General features: G+C 46.6%; 1 protein-coding gene across 4 annotated transcripts in view; it reads left to right on the forward strand.

The window, feature by feature from the left end:
* Positions 1-12,029: 12,029 nt before the first annotated feature.
* CENPU (centromere protein U) overlaps positions 12,030-20,149 on the forward strand; it is a 34,582-nt gene continuing 26,462 nt past the window's right edge. For all 4 annotated transcript variants that reach the window (XM_027598393.1, XM_027598395.1, XM_027598394.1 and 1 more), the window contains exons 1-4: positions 12,030-12,094; positions 15,155-15,203; positions 16,902-17,019; positions 19,889-19,994. In XM_027598393.1, the coding sequence (XP_027454194.1) occupies positions 12,054-12,094; positions 15,155-15,203; positions 16,902-17,019; positions 19,889-19,994 (314 nt within the window). In that variant the 5' untranslated portion in view covers positions 12,030-12,053. The remainder of the gene's footprint in view (positions 12,095-15,154; positions 15,204-16,901; positions 17,020-19,888; positions 19,995-20,149) is intronic.

Genomic DNA, 20,149 nt, shown 5'->3' on the forward strand with positions numbered 1-20,149 from the left:
AGAACTGAAAGGCATCCGATGTTGCCACACGCCAGGCGCTATTCTTAGCATTTTACCCAGATGACCCACTTTACGTTACAACTCTTAGAGCCAAATGCTACCGCTGTCCCCATTTTACAATGAGGAAATTAAAGCACACATGTGATGGGATCAATGCCACACACCGGACAGAACGGAAGCTGGAACTGAGCTTCCAACCTCGTGCTATGGATGTTTCTTCTTGTCCACCCTTGGCCGTGAACTTCTGACCAAACAGGTCGGTGGATTGTTTCTCGGCCCTACCTGTTCTGCCTCTTAAGCATCAGTACAAATGGTTTTGATTCCTATCCTACGATTGCTCTTTGTCCTAGCAGGGCCTGATACCACTTCCCAGAGTTTTGTTCTGGTTTTATGGCTTATCCAAAATTAAATATAATTGCTGTCTGTGATGTTGGTAACCCCAGATCCATCAAGGACTAAAAGTTTGGTAGAACGAGCCACTTTGTCTTAGAGGAGAGTGTGTGTGAGGCCATGTCGCAGGCATACAGCTGGTTCATGAGATCCCTCAGAAGCTGTTCTAGAAATCCTCAGGGATGGGGGTCCCTGAGGGATGGCAGCTGCGGGATCATACTAGGGAATACACTCCTGTGCTATGCTGTGTTTGCTCCTTACTTATGTCCCCATTCAGTCCCTATAGAGACCCATTAGGGGGTGAATCCACAATTTTGTGTTTACCATCAACAAACAAATGAGTTCAGATTGTGATGGCTGCTTTGAAAAAAACAACTGAGAAAGTATTGGGGAGGGGACCACAGGGCCTGGTTTAAGTGTTGGGGTCAGAGAACGTCCCTTTGAGGAGGTGACACTTAATGGTGATGACCTGAAGGATGAGGAAGGGGAACCAGCCTCACAGGGTTTGGGGAAAGAGTTCAAAAAGCAGGATCGCGAGTGCAAAAGCCCTGAGGTGAGAAAGCATGCGATGTATTCCAGGACCTGAAAGAAAGCGAGTGAGGCTAGAGCATCATAAGCGAGGGCAAGTGTAGTATTGGGGGAAGTTACAGAAGGAGGGCCCGGTTACCAGACAGGAATCTGGATATGACGCTGCGTTCAGGAGGAAACCAGTGAGGGGTTTTGAGGCAAGGAGTAACATTCCCTGAATTACCCTTTCCAAAGACTATTCCTGGCTGTCACAGAGGGATCAGAGGAGAAGCACGGAGACCATGCAAGGACAGCGTGGTGCATGATGGCGGCTTGAACCAGGTTGGTGGCCAGGGAGATAGGAAAGGGGTTGGAGGTGGCACCAGGGAAAGGGAGGGATCAGGGTGTGCACACAGTTGGGGAGATGAGCACCTGCCCTCGCTGAGCTGGGAAGACTTGCATGGTCTTTGGGGGAGGGAATCAGGAGGTTGAATCTGGACACAGTTTCTACTGGAGGTGCCTGCTAGACAAGCCCGTGAAGATACGAGTCTGTGGCTCAGGAGACCATCAGGCAGGAGATAACACATGGGCAAGTCAGCAGTGTACAGGAGGTCAAAGAGACTTCGCCAGGTAACCCGGGGAACCAGAAAATCTGGCTGGGAAGTAGAGGAGGTCCCAAGACAGAACCAGCCTTGCACATTTGAAAGGGAATTAAGGAGCCAGCAATGGGGACTGAGAATCACCTGCCATGAAGGAAGGTGGGCAACCAAGCAGGTGGTGTCCCGGAAGCCAAGAGAGAAAAGTTTTGGGGAGGGAGGGGATCAGTTACGTCACATGCTATTGAAAGGTGGAATACGGTGGGGACAGAGGAACTTCCAGTGGATTCCGCCATGGTGACAACTCTGGACATAAGTGTTCCATCGGAGTAGCGAGGACAGAAGCCCGTTGGGAGCGAGTGGGGGCGTGGGCTCCCGCAAAGTCAGGAAGATCAGCTGACTAGTCCGGAATTTTCCCACTGCCCCACTTCTCGTGCCCGGGTCACCTTTTTTGGCTGTGCCTTCCCCTCCATGGTGTGATGCCCATCACCGTGTCGGACACATTTCCTTCATTAGCTGGCCCCCAGGGGCCCCCAATCTCGCCATTGTAAATGCACCTGTTCGCAGCTTACACCATGTCACAAGGTGGAGGTGGGTAAATGCCATGGCCTCTGGAATTTTCTTCCACATTTGTGGCAGTTGTTTCTTTTCACGGCAGCATAAGCAGAAGAGAAGCCGGCCGGCCTGCCCTAGATGCCAGGCAGGGCAGGTGGACAGAGGGCAGAAGGCCCTGGCGGCACCTTGGGAGGCGAGGACCGCGGGGCTGTTGGACTGAGCGTCCCTCCCATTCCTCCGCCTCCAGCCCCCTCCGTATCTATCCTGGAGAGTGGCCGTGGCCACAGTCGGCCTGGACAGAGGCTGTTCCTCCATCCTTCCCGGCTGGAGCGGCCTCAGCGCCCGGAGCTGAGGAAGGCAGTTGCAGGTTAGCATGAGCCTCCTATTTGGCATAAAAAGAAACCCACATTTTTCCTTTTTGACTTTTAACTCCTTCACACCGTTGACTTGCAAACACGCTCGAAGTCTTGCTGGATGACTTCTGCTCCTCAGTAGCATTCCTAAAGCTACAGAGATGGACTGTTCTTGGCCAGAAGCAGGGGTTTTTCACCAATACATGTTAAATGTAAGTTCTTAGCCACTCGCTTGTGTTACGATTTTTAATGGGGGAATGGGGAATGGTCTTGCCTGTCAAATTTCCCTTACAGAAATTGTCCTTGCTCAATGCTAAGGCTACTGGTTCACCCCACCCCCGCCCCCCACCCCACCCCCGCCCCCCACCCCACCCCCCAGCCCCCGGGAACTCTGGGCAGTCTTTCCTGCTTTGCATGTGGCCAGTTAAAATCGGAGGGTGAGTCATGGGAGTGACAACCGGCGGCGGGGGGGGGGGGGGGGTGGGGAGGAGGGCCCTGCCACAGGGGGTTACCCAAGCACCAGGCCCGAATGGGACACGTGTGAAGCATGCGTGAAACCGGTTTGCTCACATTCTACTTTAAGCAACATGTGCAGACATAGAGGGACTCTCCCTTAAGAGTCCTGCGCTTTCCCACACCCACTGATACTGCCTTCCCCGCCCTGCTGAGCTCCCGCCAGCTCCCTGGCCCCACCCGGGTGGGTGGGCCGTGGGCCCTGCACCTGAGAGGAATTCCGCCCACCGCCACCACCTTGCGGATGCGCTCTCCCGTTGCCTATTATTGGCTGTGTCCACTCCCCACCTGCCATCCCTACTGCCCAGGCAGGATGGCAGCCGACTCTCGCTGGGACAGCTGCACCAGCCTCTTAACTGGCCTCCATATCTCTCTGTGGGTCTCTACTCACTCACCCTCTCTTCCTCCACTTTGCACCAAGGATGAATTTTCTAAATCACAAGTCTTATCATGTGATTCCCCTGTGTTATCATTCAGAAAGTTCCGGTTGCTCCCAAGTCTGAACTGCTTAATATACTTAGAGGGGGGCTTTTCGGACTTTGTTGTGCATCAGATCCCCTGGGGATCTTAACATGTAGATTTGGATTCAGTAAATTTGGAATTGGGCCTGAAATTGTACATTTTGAATAGGCTCCTCAGGGGATGCCAGTGCTGCTGGTCTGGGTATGACACTTTGAGGAGCAAGGAACTGGGGAACCCCTGCTTGTGTCTCTAGCCTCATCTTTTGCCACCACCCCAACTCTGTTCCAGCCACACTGAACGTATTCGAACTCCCAGAATGCAACCCACTCTTGCTCACTACGGGGCCTTTGCATATGCCCTCTCCCTAGAGCCCTCTCCTACCCTGGCCTAGCCGGCTGCTCTCCCTTTATTCCAACTCGATTGTCGATGCCACTTCCTCTAGAAAGGCTTCTCCTATTCTCCAAGCCCAGGAAATAAAAAGTCAGGCATGTTTGTGTCCTGGCAGTGGTGTCAGGTGAAGGGGTAGGGTAGCCGGTAATGATTTTCTTTATGCCAAGCGACAAGGTTAAAGAGGTGGCTTGTGAGACACAGGGTGGCAGCCAGAGGGTGGTTGGTGGGATGAGGGGAGCTGTTTACTCCTACAGAAGGTTCCAGAAAGAAGGTTTTTGTGTCACCTGGGGGTTTGAGAGGGCAGCCCGTCTGACCTGAGGTTGGCTGGCTGATGGCACCTTGACTCTTTTACTGTTTCTTTCTTGGCTGAGCAGAAAAAGATCCCTGAGGTAAGGGAACTAGCTGCCTTGAGCTCTGGGAACAAAGTCAGCTGCGCACCTGTGTGCTGTCAGACCACCCAAAAGTCACGTCAGAATGAGCAAGGTCATTACAAGGAAGAAAACTGTTTTCAGAAACTTTTTTTTTTTTTTTTTGACCACAGCTTGAGAGCGAATCATGGAGACAGATTTCTACTGTAGAAATTTTATGTCTCTTATTTTCTTACGAAAATCTCTTCCTGTGGGGTGTTCTTTTCGTTTCTCTTTCTCCACTTATGCGCTCCCGTGTCCCTTTTACAAGTTTGAGTTATAAAACGAATTCCCCTGCAGGTTGGAGTCAGCGATTGCTCGGCCGGAGAAACCCTGGATTTTGCTAGAATGCTCCTGCCAGGGCTCCTGCACCAGACCCAGCCCTGTAGGGAGCCGGGAATGGAATCCAAAACATGTGACATGGCAGGTCCTGATGCAGTGGTCAGACCTATTAGCCATGTGATCTCAGCTTGGCTAGGAGCGGTGCCAGTTAGGTCTGGAAAAAGTAGGATCCTGGTGGCAGAGCAAATGAGTCCAGCAGTGGAGGACCAGGGCCAGGGAAATGCCAGCGAGCTTGGGACGCACACGGAGGGATCTGAGGTCATTGCAGTTTGCCACAGCGGAAAAACCTTTCTCGGCCTTCCGACTTTAAAGTACACCGAATAAAACTTCCTTTCTGGGTTTCTTTAATTTCCTCTTTTTCTGAAAGGGAACATCCAAGCGGAGGTCTCGAGACCTCCTCCCTCGCCCCAGCCTTACCCTCCTGGGACGTTTTCGGTTAATTTCCCAGCGTCATGGTCACAGATGTGGAGCAGTTGGTCTGTTTAAACCAGATAACGACTTGAGTTTCTTCCCAAAGAGAATGGCCAGGTTTCATGGGTTATTCCTGTGCACCCAGGAATTAGTAGGTGCTGCAGGAAGTTTAAAAACACAGAAGGAAAATTTGAGAAATTATTTTCTGTATTTTCTTTTCCATAATAGAAAAATCACGCCCTTTGCCTTCAGGGAAACTTGCAGGAATGAGGTTGACAGATGACAGCAGGGCCAGGAAAAATGAGTTGAGCAACAGGTAGTTAAGCTACGTAGTCTTGGGGCACCTGGGTGGCTCAGTCGGTTGAGCATCTGCCTTCGGCTCAGGTCATGGTGCTGGGGTCCCGGGATCGATTCCCTCTCCCCCTCTCCCAAGCTCATGCTTGCTCCCGTTCTCTCTCACTCTCTCCAGAAAAAAAAAAAAAAAAAAAAAAAAAAAGTGTTACTGATCTTGAACAGGCTTCTTTTTGTTTCTAATTTTTAAAAAATTTTTATTTAAATTCAATGTAGTTAACATATAGTGTATTATTAGTTTCAGGGGTAGAATTTAGTGATTCATCAGTTGCGTATAACAGCCGGTGCTCATTCCGTCACGTGCCCTCCTTAATGCCCATCAGCCAGTTACCCCATCCCTCCCACCCACCTCCCCTCTGCAACCCTGTTTGTTTCCTAAAGTTAAGAGTCTCTTATGGTTTGTCTCCCTCTCTGTTTTTATCTTATTTTATTTTCCCTTCCCTTCCCCTGTGTTCATCTGTTTTTTTTTTTTCTTAACAACATCTGAAAATGCAAGCTCTCCAATTACATTTTCAAACCTCCAGGACCAGTCTTTGTCTGCCCTCTGGTGGCTGCGGCTCTGTACAGAAAGTTCTACAGAAAAGCTCACTTGAAAAAAAAGCAGAGGCCCAATAAATGATAAGTTGTTGTGGGGTTTTTTGTTTGTTTTTGTTGTTGTTGCTGTTTATGCCAGAAGTGAGATATCCATTTGTAATTTATTTTGTAAGAATACAGATTTTTGCCAGGAGTTTTAGGAATTGTTCCAAGATTGCTCTGGGTTTTTTTTTTAATTTAAATTCAAGTTAATTAACATGTAGTACATTATTAGGTTCCAGGTAGAGTTCAGTGATTCATCAGTTGCATATGACATCCAGTGCCCTCCTTAATGCCCATCAGCCAGTTACCCCGTTCCTCCACCCTTCCCTCCAACAACCCTCAGTTTGTTCCCTTGAGTTAAGAGTCTCTTTATGGTTTGCTTCCCTCTGTTTTTATCTTATTTTATGTTTTCTTCCCTTCCCCTGTGTTCATCTGTTTTGTTTCTTAAATTCCACATATGAGTGAAATCATATGGTATTTTTCTTTCTCTGACTTATCTCGCTTAGTATAATACCTTCTAGTTCCATCCACCCACGTCATTGCAAATGGCAAGATTTCATTCCTTTTGATGGCCGCGTAATATTCCATTGTATATATATATACCACATCATCTTTATCCGTTCATCTGTGAATGGGCATCTGAGCTTTTTGCATATTTTGGCTACTGTGGACATTGCTGCTATAAACATTGGGATGCATGTGCCCCTTTGAATCGGTATTTTTGTATCCTTTGGATAAATACCTAGTAGTGCAATTGCTATATGTTAACTAACTTGAATTTAAATTAAAAAACAAAAACAAAAACAAAAAACCAAAGCAATTCCTAAAACTCCCGGCAAAAATTTGTATTCTTACAAAATAAATTACAAATGGATATTTTATAGGTATATGTATATATATGTGCAATTTATGTATGTAGATGCCATATTCTTTACCTGTTATTTTCATGATAAACCTGTAAGATACATAATAATATTCTCATTTATATTCTTATTTAAAAATCAAACTAAGAATTCTAAAACCTAAAACTGATATGTATATCAACCCAATCCACATGGAAGGTGTGTTTCCACAGGGGAGTGTTCATGTCCAGCCACTCCATTCATCCCAGCGTCCAGGGTGCTTTGTGGTTCTTTATTTTCTGCATGTGTGTTATAAAAGCAATAATTGTGGGGTTTTGTGTTTTTTTTTTCATTTTCCAAACATGAAAGTATGTTCTATTACCCAGGGCCCCCGCCCACCTACCCACCCACCCATGAAGATGTCCTCCAGCTTTTCTGCCATCACCTTTCCTCTTCTGGTTGCTCACATTGTCCCAGGCTGCCTGCAGGGGTCGGGACCCTGCTCCCTCCACTCCTGCGTGTTCAGCCCCCTTCCAACACCCATGCTTCACCCCGTCCTGGCCCCTGGCCCTAATCCTTCACAACTTCCCTATGTACACCGAGACAAGGTTGTCGAGTTTAACAAACATGCACAAAAGGTTAACGGTGATGGAGAGCGTGCACACAACACAGGGACCATCTGAAAATAGAAATATGGGCCGTGGCTTCCTTAAAGAGTTTCCCAGAGACCGGATCTGCCCTTGACTGCAGCTTTGCTGATCTGCTGGGCTTCTCCTCTTTGCTTGACCGACCCTTCTCCCCTCTCCAGCTGCTAACTCCCAGCCCCCAGCCCCCACGTTTCTCTCACTGTCTTATGATGAGCCTTGGTGTTTGCCTTCTCCCACCCAGACTGGGCTCTACACTTGGCTTTCCACGTTCAGACGCTCATGAAAGTTCTGGTCTTCACCCCAGCAGTACAAATAAACCACAGAAGCTTGGAAATTGCCGTTCGACACTAAATTCTTAGGCAAGGCTCCCACCCACCCTTTTTTTTTTTTTTAAGATTTTACTTATTTGTGAGAGAGAGAGCTCATTCATAAGCAGAGGGAGCTGCAGGCAAAGGGAGAAGCAGGCTCCCCGCTGAGCAAGGAGCCCAACTTGGGGCTCGATCCCAGGACCCCAGGATCATGACCTGAGCCGAAGGCAGATGCCCAACCGACTGAGCCACCCAGGTGCCCCTCCCGCCCACCCTCTGACCAGAGCAACTGAGAGTCTTCTCTGTGTCACAGTAGTACTGTTTTGTCATACTCCACACGCCCCAGAGATCCTAGAATGTGCCCCCTTTCCTCTCCCCTTCCCTCACCCAATTTGAGAATCTCTGCTCTAAGCTAACAGTTTAACTGAGAAGGCAGCATGAGAGGAACAAATGTGAGCTTGGTGTTAGAACACCTAGGTTGGAATCCTGCCTTCCCTATGACTAGTTCTATGGGCTTGGGCAAGTTTCTGCAGAGGACTTCGGTTGCCTGTATCTACAGCATCCATTTCCCACTTTCTCACTTTCCAACCCCCATCCACCACTGCCATTCTAGTAGGAATCCATGGGCTTCCTGGATGCTATTCCAGTTCTTTGGCCACAGGAATTGGTTCAGGGATCAGGTGTTTGGCCAAACACCAGTCTAGATGTTGCTGTGAAGGTATTTTTTAGATGTGATTAATCTTTCTTTTTTTTTAAGATTTTATTTATTTGACAGAGAGAGAGAGAGAGAGAGAGAGAGAGAGAGAGAGACAGTGAGAGAGGGAACACAAGCAGGGGGAGGAGGAGAGGGAGAAGCAGGCTTCCCGCTGAGCAGGGAGCCCGATGCAGGGCTCGATCCCAGGACCCTGAGCTCATGACCCGAGCCGAAGGCAGATGCTTAACGACTGAGCCACCCAGGCGCCCCTAGATGTGATTAATCTTTAAATTAGCAGACTTTGAGTACAGCAGATTATTCTCCATGCTGTGGGTGGGCCTCACCCAACCAGTTGAAGGCCTTAAAAGCAAGGACTGGGGTTTCGCCCATGATAAAAAAATATTCTGCTTCAAGACTACAGCCTCAAAATTCTCCCTGAGTTTCCAGCCTGCTGCCTTGCAGAACTCAGACTTAAGGCTGCAATATCAACTCTTACCTGAATTTCCAGGCTGCTGGCCTGCCTTCTCATTTCAGACTCGCCAGCCTCTATAATTGATTGTGTGAGATAATTGGTTCTGTTTCCCTGGAGAACCCTGACTCACCCAGGTAGGTATGTCACCAAAGCTGGACCAATTTGAGTAAAAGCTTAGGGCTTTTTCTAGGAATGCTGGACATGGCTATGCCCTTTTTTTGAACGGTGGAGTTCAGATGTGAGACTTGGAACAGCTACCAGGTGCCAGCTCTGGGCCTGAATCCTAAGATCTAATGCAGGCACCACCACTTACCACCTATGGGGCTGTTCTTCTGTTTCCTCATCTGTAAAGTGGGATTAGAGTATTTACCACATAGGGTTATTGAGAGGTTTAAATGGTTTAATAAGTACTAAACACTTAGAACAATGCCTGGATCATAGTAAATGCTCAATAAGTCCAAGCGATGATGATGATGATGATGATGATGATGATGATGGCGATGATGATGATGATGGCGATGATGATGGCGGTGATGATGGCGGTGATGATGGCGATGATGATGGTGATGATGATGATGATGGCGATGATGATGGCGATGATGATGGTGATGATGAGGATGATGATGGTGATGATGAGGGTGATGATCGTGGTGATGATGATGGTGATGGCGATGATGATGATAATGGTGATGATGATGATGATAGTGATGATGATGATAGTGATGATGATGATGGTGATGATGATGATGATGGTGATGATGACGGTGATGATAGTACCCGGCCTGAGGAAAAGGCTGATGTACAAGGAGGGCAAGAAAATGGATTCAGAGTCCTGATGGCTTGTCAAACCTCTAGGTCAAACTGTGCTTGAAAGCCATTCTACCTCTGGACACAAGCTCATAAATTCCTTTTATTTTTTAAACCCTACTTGGGTTGAGTTTTTATTTCATCCAGAGTGCTGAACCTCTTCCTGTCTTGACAGTTGGGCAGTTTTGTTTTGTTTTGTTTTGTTTTGTTTTGTTTTCAGACCCACAAGCACAAGACCTACAACCCTTTTCCCAGAAAATGGAACTACCTACCCACTCTCTTAAGGGTGGATAGGAAATCCACAGATTTCTGTGGCTCCAGGGACCCTATTTCTACCCATCAGCTGGGAGGTACTTTCAATTCCTCAAAGGTATTTTACTCTTCGTTGGTAATTGCCCAAGTAATTCCTGGGTGGGGTTATTTCACTAAGGAGGAATCAGGAAGGACCTATAAACAATGAGAAGATGATGGACTTAAGGAAAATGCAAATTAAATACATAATAGGATAGCATTTCAGCTCACTAGTTAGGTAAAAATGTAAAACTCTTGAAAGCTCTAAGTGTTGAAAAGTATACAGAGCCAAGGGGACTTTTATATACTGCTGATGGGGGATTTAAATTGTAGTCTACCAAACAGGGTATAAAAATTGACATTACCATGGAGAGCTGAAAATGTCATTGTCCTATGAAATGATAATATTACTACTGAGTCTATCCTTAGAGAGACTCTCAGACATATGTCATGTGAGACACAAGAATGTTTAGCACTGCATTGTTGGTAAGAGCAAAAAGACTGAAGACAACTGATGTAGCCATACACAGGGGAATGGAGAAATAAAATGTGGAATATTTACTTAAAGCATTCCAAAGACAAGGAAAAAAAATGATCTACAGCTACATGCATTGATGTGGCTAAATCTAAAAATCATAGCTTTGATTAAGAGCACTTGCAGAATACACACCAAATATCATTTATATAAAGTTTAGAACAATACAGTAATTCATACATTATTTAGGGATTTATCAAGGTAGCTCCATTTTCTGGGAAAAGTTTTCTAAGTCTTGTGTTTGTGGGTCTGACGACAAGTCAGAAGAGTGGTTATTGCTGGGGGGGGGATAATGGTTTATTTTCTAATCCAGTGGTGAGTACATGGGTGCTTTTTTTTTTTGAGAGGGGGTGGGGAGGGAGGGCAGAGAGAGAAGTAGATGCCCCGCAGAGCAGGGAGCCCAACGCGGGACTCAATCCCAAGATCCTGGGATCAGGACCCCAGCCGAATGCAGAGCCCAACCGACTGAGCCACCCAGGCACCCGGTAGAGAGAGAGTCTTAAGCGGACTCCATGCCCAGCACAGAGCCCACGTTAGTGGGGGGTGGGGAGGATTGGATCTCATGACCCTGAGATCATGACCTGAGCCTTAAATCACCAGCCTGATGCTTAACTGACTAAACCACCCAGGCGCCCCATGGGTGTTCCTTTTTATCCGTACATTATATATATTCTATTCTTTTGTGTGCATGAAATACGTTGTAACTTTTTATTGTGATAAAATATACATTACATGAAATGTAGCATTTTAATCAGTTTTAACTCGACACTTGAGCGGCACTACTTCAGTACATTCAGGTTAGGCAACCAACCACTCTACCCATCTGCAGAACTTTTTCATCATCCCGAACTGTGCTTTTGGCCTCATATCCAAGAAATCATCGCCAAATTCAATGTCATGAACTTTTTGCCTGTTTTCGTCTAGGAGTTGTATAGTTTTCAAGTTTAGGTCTTTGATCCATTTTAAGTACATTTTTATTTACGGTGTGGTTAGGGCCCAACGTTGATTTGCAGGACAATAATACATTTTTAAGCAAAGAAAAGAATAGGAGAATATTAGCTCCAGAAGGGGCCCTCCCCATTTGCAATGAGCAAACTGGAATAGAGGTAAAATAACACGCGCAGCTCACACAGCTGGTCGAGGGCAGCAGCGGAGTCAAATCCTGCCCTTTTGCGACGCATCGTTCTAAGCCGAAGCCCTAAGGAGCTTTGGATCGGGTCCACAGAGCGACCGCACCACCTCTTTTCAGCTCCGGCTCCTCCCTTTCCCCGCCCCGTGGGCGGGCCCACGCGGCTGAAGAACTGCGGAGCTTTGGCAAACTGGCGCGGCGCGCGGGTGGGAGGAAAAGCCCGGCAAACTGCTGACGTCTCAGAGACCATCAGCAATTGGTTGTAAGGCGTGGACTCCAGCTTTCCCAGAACTCCAGACCGGGTTTTCTCTCGCGCTCCAGGACGGGGAGGAGCCCCGGGCCCGCTGGCGCTCAAGGTCCGGGGAGGGGCTTGGGGGGCGGGCGAGCGTGCTCGGCCCTGATTGGCTGCACGGAGCGGCGCGGGGTTTGGCGGGAGCTTTCCGGGCTCAGACTGCGGGGAGAGCGGTAGGTTCGGATGGCCCCGCCGCGGCGGGTGCGGTGCCCGGGTCGGGGCGGGTAAGTTGTGCAGCCCGGGGGTACGCGGGCTGGGGACAGGCTTTATCTCCTTCCTCTAGTGCGGTGTTTGTGCCTCTCGGAGCTGTTCGTGCTGCGCAGCGACGCTCCCTGGCTCTGCCACCGTGGAACTCGCTCAGGCCCGCGGTTTCCGCCTGCAAAATGGGAATAATTGTCCCGACTACATAGGGTTGCCGCAAGATTTAAAGGAGTTAGCAGCTGAACCCTGTGCCCGGAGGGTGGAAAAGAACGTTTGCTAATGCTAGCTTTGCGTGGGCGGGTGTAGTCTAAAGTAGACTCAAAATATTTTGAAACAAAATATCCAGCAAATAACGCATCGAGTGCCTCCTGCTTGCCACACATTACGTTCTAGAAACGTTTGCACTCCGGCTGGTCGTCAGTATTCTTATTTTCAAGACCCTGGTGGTTTTGTAACACAGACCTTAAAGCTGAACCGAATCTCCAGCCGGGAGACCAAGCTGCCGCTTGTTATTTTTTAAAAAGGGGCGCTCCGGGATGGGTCAAGCACTTGGTTTTTGTTTGTTTATCAAAAAGGGCATGCATTTAAATATAGGCTGCCAAACCTCTCGCCAAAATGTTATTTTTAATGGATTCGTGGACGTCTGGCCCACTGGCGGTGTCTTGAGCGCTAAAGGGGTCGCGGCTTGCCACAGTGGGTACACAAGGTCATACAAAACCAGGAGTTCTCCAGGGCGGTGGGAAGACTGCCTGGAGGAGGTGGCATTTTAGATGCGAGCTGACTGTGGAAGGTGAGCCAAGCAGAGCATAGGGCGGGGAAAGGCTAGAGCAGGCAGGTGGAATAAACAGACTAGACTCCTGTGGCTGGTGGGGAAGAACGGAAGCCTCTGCCGATGGAGGGGAGGATCAGGAAAGAATGTGGGCCGGAACATCACCTGACAAAAGAGTTAAGCTTATTCTGATAGGCCAGGTAGCTTTTGTTTCTCTCCCCCCACTTCCCCTTCCCCTTCCCCATTTTTTCACCCTCTCTCTCCATATGTGTGTGGGGGGGGGGTGGGTGTATACATGTAACATTCTTGTCTTTGAGACTCCTGAAATCTGTTCACCCCTCCCCCTGAAGCGCACTGGGGCACATATACCAAAAATCTTACATATGGTATCACAGAGGTTTCTGTCTTTCGGAAACCTCACCTTGCTCCTACCCTAAGGTAAGGAGGAAACCTGACTTTTTCTTAAGCACAGAGGAGGCAGGAGCCAATGGGTTTTAGTCCTGTTTCTGTTCCTTGGCTGTATGACCATTGATAAGTCACTTTTCTGAAACCCTAGAATCGTAAATGCCGTAAAATGAAGACCTGTTCTCTCTTCTTCTTGGGAGCTGAGAATCCAGTAGAGCAGAGGTTCTTAAGGTGTGGTTCCTTGCATTTGTTAGAAATGCAAAATCTCAGATCCCATCCTGGGCTTACTGAATCAGAAACTCTAGGGGTGGGGCCAAGCCATCTGGGTTTGAAGCCCTCCAGAGGTGATCCTGATGCCAGAAGTTTCAAAACCGCCGCTCTGAGGAGTTCACCTTTTTTGTTTGTGATTCACAATAATGATATTTTTACATCTCTGTACATAAATGTGCACTACACACATGTAGAACCAGAGTTTATGAAGATACAATGTCCAGTGCAATCTTATATTTTATATTCTTTTGTATTTCCTCTTTGAAAACGCAGAAAAACATTTTTAAAGGACATGATGGGGCAACGGATGAAATCTGGATATAGACTGTAGATTATATAATCATATCAGTGTTAATTTTCTTATGGAAATTGTACCGTGAAGATGCGATATAATGCTCTCTTCCTTAGGAGAGACACTGAATTATTTAGGGGTAAAAGTGCACGGTGTCTCTAGTTTACGTATATACACAGAAAGCATATGAGAAAATGTAAACAGTTGGTGACCCTGGCTGAAGGATATGCAGAATGTTCTTACACTTGTGATTTTTCTGTAAGTTTGAAATTATATCAAATACAACATTACTCAAATATGGATTCAGACACACTAAGCTGATTTTGCTACCTACAAATAGGTGTCTGCGTCGCATGTTGTAAAGTCAGGGGCTGGGGCGCCTGGGTGGCTCAGTCGGTTAAGCCGCTGCCTTCCTCTCGGGTCGTGGTCCTGGGCTCGGGCCCTGCATCGGGCTCCCTGCTCAGCGGAGAATCTGCTTCTCCCTCTCCCTCTGCCTGCTGCTCTGCCTACTTGTGCTCTCTCTCTCTGTGAAATAAATAAATAAAAATCCTAAAAAACTAAATAAATAACGTCAGGGGCTGAGTATGGAAATTTCCCAGAGCATTCCCAGTGCCCTAGTACAATGCCTGGTGCACGAAGGATACTCGATACACCTGCACTGGCGCTAATATTTCCTGCCACTCTTATTTCCAGCTTGTATTTTAGTCCCTGTTTTTACATCTTGTTTACTTGAAGCTCGAAGATGTACAGCTTTATCCTTCTATCCTAATGCCCAGTGGAGGGGCATGAAGGGTCGGAAGGAAGGAAGCTGGATTTGAACTGGTGCACGTTTTAACGCAGGCTTCTCCTTGGCTGTGTGCTGGGCTTCGGGTGAATCGACGTCCACAACATGGGCTTCACTTCTGCTTTATAGGACTGTGAGAGCCAAATGAGAAAATGTATGTGCAAGAGCCAGGCACGGGGTGCAACAGGTGTCAGGTGCTTTGTAAATGCCAGTGCACCTCCCTTTTGCTCAGTTCTGCAGAAAGGGTCGGTCGCTGCTGTTGACTTGTCCTCAGGGCCGAGGATAACAGCAGGATGAAGAGTGTCTGTGTCTCTGAGGGAGAGAGGGATGCGACTTTATACACCGGTGATATGATCTGACCTGCAAAAAATATGTGTGAGATACGGGTTCTGTTTTCTGAAATGATTTGGCCAGAACCTGACTTGCACTGGGTGCACACTATTCGTGCAACTCACAAGGAATATAATTTGGGGAGAAAAAATGCTTAGAGAGGGTTGCAAGTTAGGGTGCTTCCCCGGTTATTTTAAATATTTACTCCTGTTTGTGTTTTTGCTGTTTAATAGTGTGAGATCTTCAAAGAACACTGTAGGAAGAACGCATTCCACAAAAGATGTAAGTTATCTTCATATTTTAATGTGATTCTCTCATAATTGATGATAAATAACACGTTTCATGGGAACCTTCGAATCTCATAGATTTCACTGGGTGAACTCAGTGTTTTATTGTGACGAAAAGCATACTCCTTTTCCTCCCATGTTTGCCAGTATATTGGAAGAAATAACCACTGTTAACATTTTGAATCTTTTTTTCTGGGCCTCCGTTTTGTTTTTTGTTTTTTTCCCAGTTGGATAATTGATATCCTATAAAAATGTGTACACCTCTCTGTATTTTGCTTTTTTCACTTAACCACTTCTCCATTTGTTTCCCACAATTGTTTATGATTTCATGCTATTGATTTAGTCCGTATTATAGTTTCTCTTCAGGGTCTTAAAATAAATGTACGTTAAAGGCGGGTATATTTCTTCAGCACTCTCCATGGCTCATTTCATATTATTTTCCAATGGCTCATCCACTTGGCAGTGGAAACCCACCTTAACGACGTCTGAGAGTGGTTGCTTTCAGGGTGGAGGGAGTCGGGGGTTTTGTCTGCTCTCTGCCCTGCCCTCCTGTCTTGTGAGCTCTGCTCTCTCTCCACCTGCTGCCCTAACCCCCTCCTTGTCCTGCGGGAAGGCCTGGGACACCTCTGCAAAGGTTGCGCTCAGCTCTGGGCTCCCACCCCTGCCCTAGCTTGCTTGTTCTATGGATGGATTTCTCTCAGCTCTCTGCCCTTGGTGGCTAACATCCAGCGTACCTGGCATGGGTTTCTCCAGGTTCTTCAGCCCCGCTCCCAGCCTGCCTTAGCCGGAAGTCCGGAGTGCCCGAGGAGGATTTCTCAGCTCTCCCGACCTCTTCCCTTGAAGGCAGCTGTATGCCGGAGGCCAGTTTGCCTCAGGGGAGATGGAAGGTCTATAAATGGGAAAGTTTTGTTTTTTGTTGTTCAGTTTATTCCATCTTCTTTATATCTTCTGGAATTTTCTCATACTTTCTCATCTGTTAATGGCACCCTTGCACATTTTCCAGAGTTATGATGGAAGCTTTTCTCATTTTCTGTATGTTTTGGTCTATTCATGAGGATTTGGGGCAGCAGACTTCATGGGGCTTGTTAGTATATGGAACCATAAACCTTTGTCTCTCTCCTTTGGTTGGGAGTCCCCCCGCCACCTCGTATCCTTAGGAACTTTCAGATATATGGGCGTATTTCTGGAGAGAGGGCCCAGAGCTCGCCCGAGATCAGGAGTCGGCAAACTATGACCCATAGGCCAAATCTTGCCTGCCCCCTGTTTTTTGGACTAAGAATGATTTTTACATTTTTAAAAGGTTGAAGTAAAATCAAAAGAAGAACATCTCATGACAGGGGAAAATGATCTGAAATGCAAATTTCCGTATTCGTAAATAAAGTGTTATTGCAACACAGCCATGTTTATTCTTTCTGCATCGTTGCTCTCTGCTTTCAGTCAATAGCAGCTGAGTAGTTGCAACAGATGCAGAGCTTAATATATTTGCTCTCTGGTCCCTTATAGAAAAATTTTCCAGTCCCTGCCTTAGTTTGTCAAAGTGGTCTGTGTTTCTCCCCGCAGCACGTGTTAAGGATCATTTCATTAGGCGGCACTAATAGCAGAATTGTCCTTGCTAAATAAATCAGCTACAAAGCTGATTCCTGTTCCTGTTTGGTAGAGCCAATTCAATGACTTTGACTTTGTCTACTTTTAGAAAGCCGGCCCAAAGCAGAAGCCTACTGATGTATTTGATTTTCCTGATAATTCTGTTATCTCCAGCATCGGCAGACTGGGTGAAAATGAGAAAGATGAAGAACCTTACGAAATCTTTGGTTAGTATTTTAAATCTTTATCCTAAAAATTTTAAAGTAGTTTATCCTAAAAACTTTAGGCTAGTTACTGATAAAAATATGGAAATATCTTCAAATATAAAAACCCGATGTCTGCATACGACTATAGCGTTTGGGGGAGTACTTGATAATTTGAGTTAATTTTCCTCACTTCTAGATACGTTGGAACTAAAAACTCTGTAAACATTTATCAGGGTGGAACTCTTCTAGTAGCATTTGTCAACAAGCCAGTCCTGTCAGGATTACCCGTTACAGTACTCTGTAACAAGAAGAATATGAACTGTGTTTCTCACTCCACACCACCAATAGAGTCATTCAGTAAGGGGCTTTAATTTAGGGAGGAGAAGAGGGGTAATTTTCCCTTTTCCTTAATACACTGAGTCAGAGGTTCCTTCAGGAGAGCCGGCGGGGAGAGCTTCACCTGTGTTCCTTGGAATGTGAGGAAAACAGGGCTGGTACCCAGTTGACCGGGAGTATGTGAGTTGTCCATCTGGGCCTGCTTCTGGCTGTGTCCTCACTGGCCACTCCACAGGCCAAAACTGAACAGAAAGTGCCAGGTGCTTTGAGATCAGCGTTGAGATCAGCAGTGATCAGACATTGTTGCTGGAATAAGTTTAAAGGCCATTTTGAAAACCTGTACCCTCTGACATATTTTTAATTCGGTCTCCAGTATCTTCTAGTCTCGTCTTTTGTTAATAAAAGAATATTGTACGTTTTATAAGGTAAGCATTACCAGAATACATCTTTTGTTATGGCTTTATTAAAATGTTTTAATTACTTATTTAAAGGAAATTTAAATGTAAAAGATCTGAATCCAAAAGAAACCCCATAATTTTTTTTTTAATTTTTATTATTTTTTAGAGGAGGGGGGGCAGAGGGAGAGGGCGAGAGAGAATCTTAAGCAGGCTCCACACCCAGCACAGAGCTCGATCTCAAGACCCTGAGATCATGACCTGAGCCGAAATCACGAGTCGGACACTTAACCGACTGAGCCTGGGTTGTTTCCCCTGTGGGCCCAGTATGAGTTTATCCTGCTGTGAACATTCATATACAAGTTTTTGTACGGACCTGTGTCTTCATTTCTCTTGGGTCTGTACCTGAGGGGGAAACTGCTAAGTCGTATGGTCATGCCCCGTCACCGTTTTGAGGAACTGCCTTACCGAGCAGCCGCCCCCACCCAGCAATGCACGAGGCCCCAGTCTCCCTGCAGCTTGGTCGGCCCTTGCTATCACTGACTGTCTGATTCTGGCCAGGAGCGTGAAGTGCTATCTCATTGCGTTTGTGTGGTAACCTCTACAGACTGTGAAACTGACCGTTTTCACCATTTTTAAGAGTACAGTTCTGTGACATCAGCACGTTCACGCCGTTGTGCAGCTCTCCTCACTGTCCACCTCCAGAACCTTCCCATTTGCCCCTACCTGAGAGTCGGCCCGCTAGACAACAGCTCCTCATTGCCCACGCCTCCCAGCCCAACTTGTTGGTTCTAGAAATTTGACTACTCTAGATACTTCATATGAGAGGATTCCTACAGTATTTTTCCTTTCGTGCCTTTTTTTTTTTTTCCACTTAGCAGTATGTCTTCAGAGTCCGCCCGTGTTGTAGCACGTGTCTGAATTTCCTTTTGAAAACTGAATCATATTCCATCCTCTGTGTATTTCCATTCATCTGTCCATGGACACTGGGGTTGCTTCTACGTTTTGATGACTGTGAATAATGCTGCCGTAAACATGGACGTACGATCATCTGTTTGAGTCCCCGCTTTCATTTCAGGGTACAGATGCAGACGTAGGGTTGCTGGATCCTGTGTTCGCGTTTTTGAGGCCTCGTTACGCCATTTTCCACTGAGGCTGCAACATTCACGTTACATTTCCAACTAGCAGTCCGTGAGGGTTCTAGTTTCTCCACATTCTCACTTGGGTGTTTTCTGATGATAGCCATCTCAGTGGATGGAAAATGGTACCTCATTGTGGTTTTGAATTGTATTTCCCCAGTGGCTAATGATCTTGAACATCCTTTTATGTGCTTATTAGCCACTTGTGTATCTTTTTAAGAGCTGTCTCTTCAGATCATATATCCATTTTTAAATCGGATTATTTATCTTATTAAAATTGGGTTATCTCTCTGTGTGAGAGTCCAGTTTGGATGACTGGTTACCTATGGAGGTTTGGGATTGGTTTTTTTCTTTTATTCTTTGTTATTTGCAGTTGTAAATAAATCCCTTTCCTTGGTTGAGGGCAACACAGAATATACTCCTAACTTTAAAATCGTGCATTGATAATGTTCATCACTTAAGCAGCTGTTTATTTGAACAGCTGTCTTTTAAATCTATACCGCCGTGCTAAAATTTGAGCATGAAGCAATGGTTGCTTGGCTTTTACCAGGCACCCTGCAGCAATCGCTGGCCGCCACCCACCCCCAAGCTCCCCCTGTCAGCCAGCAGCTTGGCCTGGCGTGCTGAGGCCAATTGACCTGAGCAGGTAGGAATGCCCCCCTTTACTCTGAGTCCTTTCTGGGCCTTTCCCAGCAGTGGGAAAGAGCCGTGACGCTCCATCGGGTGAGAACAGAGAATGCCAGGCTTCCTATTTAGATTTCTTTTAGCTCATTAAAAAATTCCCACATAGTATGTAAATACAGTAATACAGGTTATAACTGATAAATGTCCACGTATGTACTAGTGAAACGGTTTAAATTTCTTGGTGTTGAGGTGCGAGCTCAAAAGCATTTGGGGAGTAAGTCACCTGTATGGTGGTGAGTCGTTCAGACTGAGCTTGCCCTGGTAAAGGGCGTAGACACTGCCCAAGCTGCCAGACTTCTAAAGTGGCATTTTTTTTTTTTAAATAATCTTTTCTAGACCCTCCTTTACATAGCACTGCTATATATGCTGATGAAGAGGAATTCTCCAAACACTGCGGGTCGTCCATCCCCTCAACTCCTCAAGGAAAAGAAGTGGAGAAAAGGTATGGTTACATTTCAGGCAGTTGTTTATTCATGGTCAATGGAATTTCTGAGAAGCTCTCTAAGATAGAAGCTTACAAAACTGAAGCTTTCTAAAGATCCTCAGAGCCAACTTCGGTTTTTCCTCAAGAGAACTGGTACATGAAAACCTGATCTC

This window comes from Zalophus californianus, chromosome 2 (assembly GCF_009762305.2).
Source record: "Zalophus californianus isolate mZalCal1 chromosome 2, mZalCal1.pri.v2, whole genome shotgun sequence".
Classification (NCBI taxonomy): domain Eukaryota; kingdom Metazoa; phylum Chordata; class Mammalia; order Carnivora; family Otariidae; genus Zalophus; species Zalophus californianus.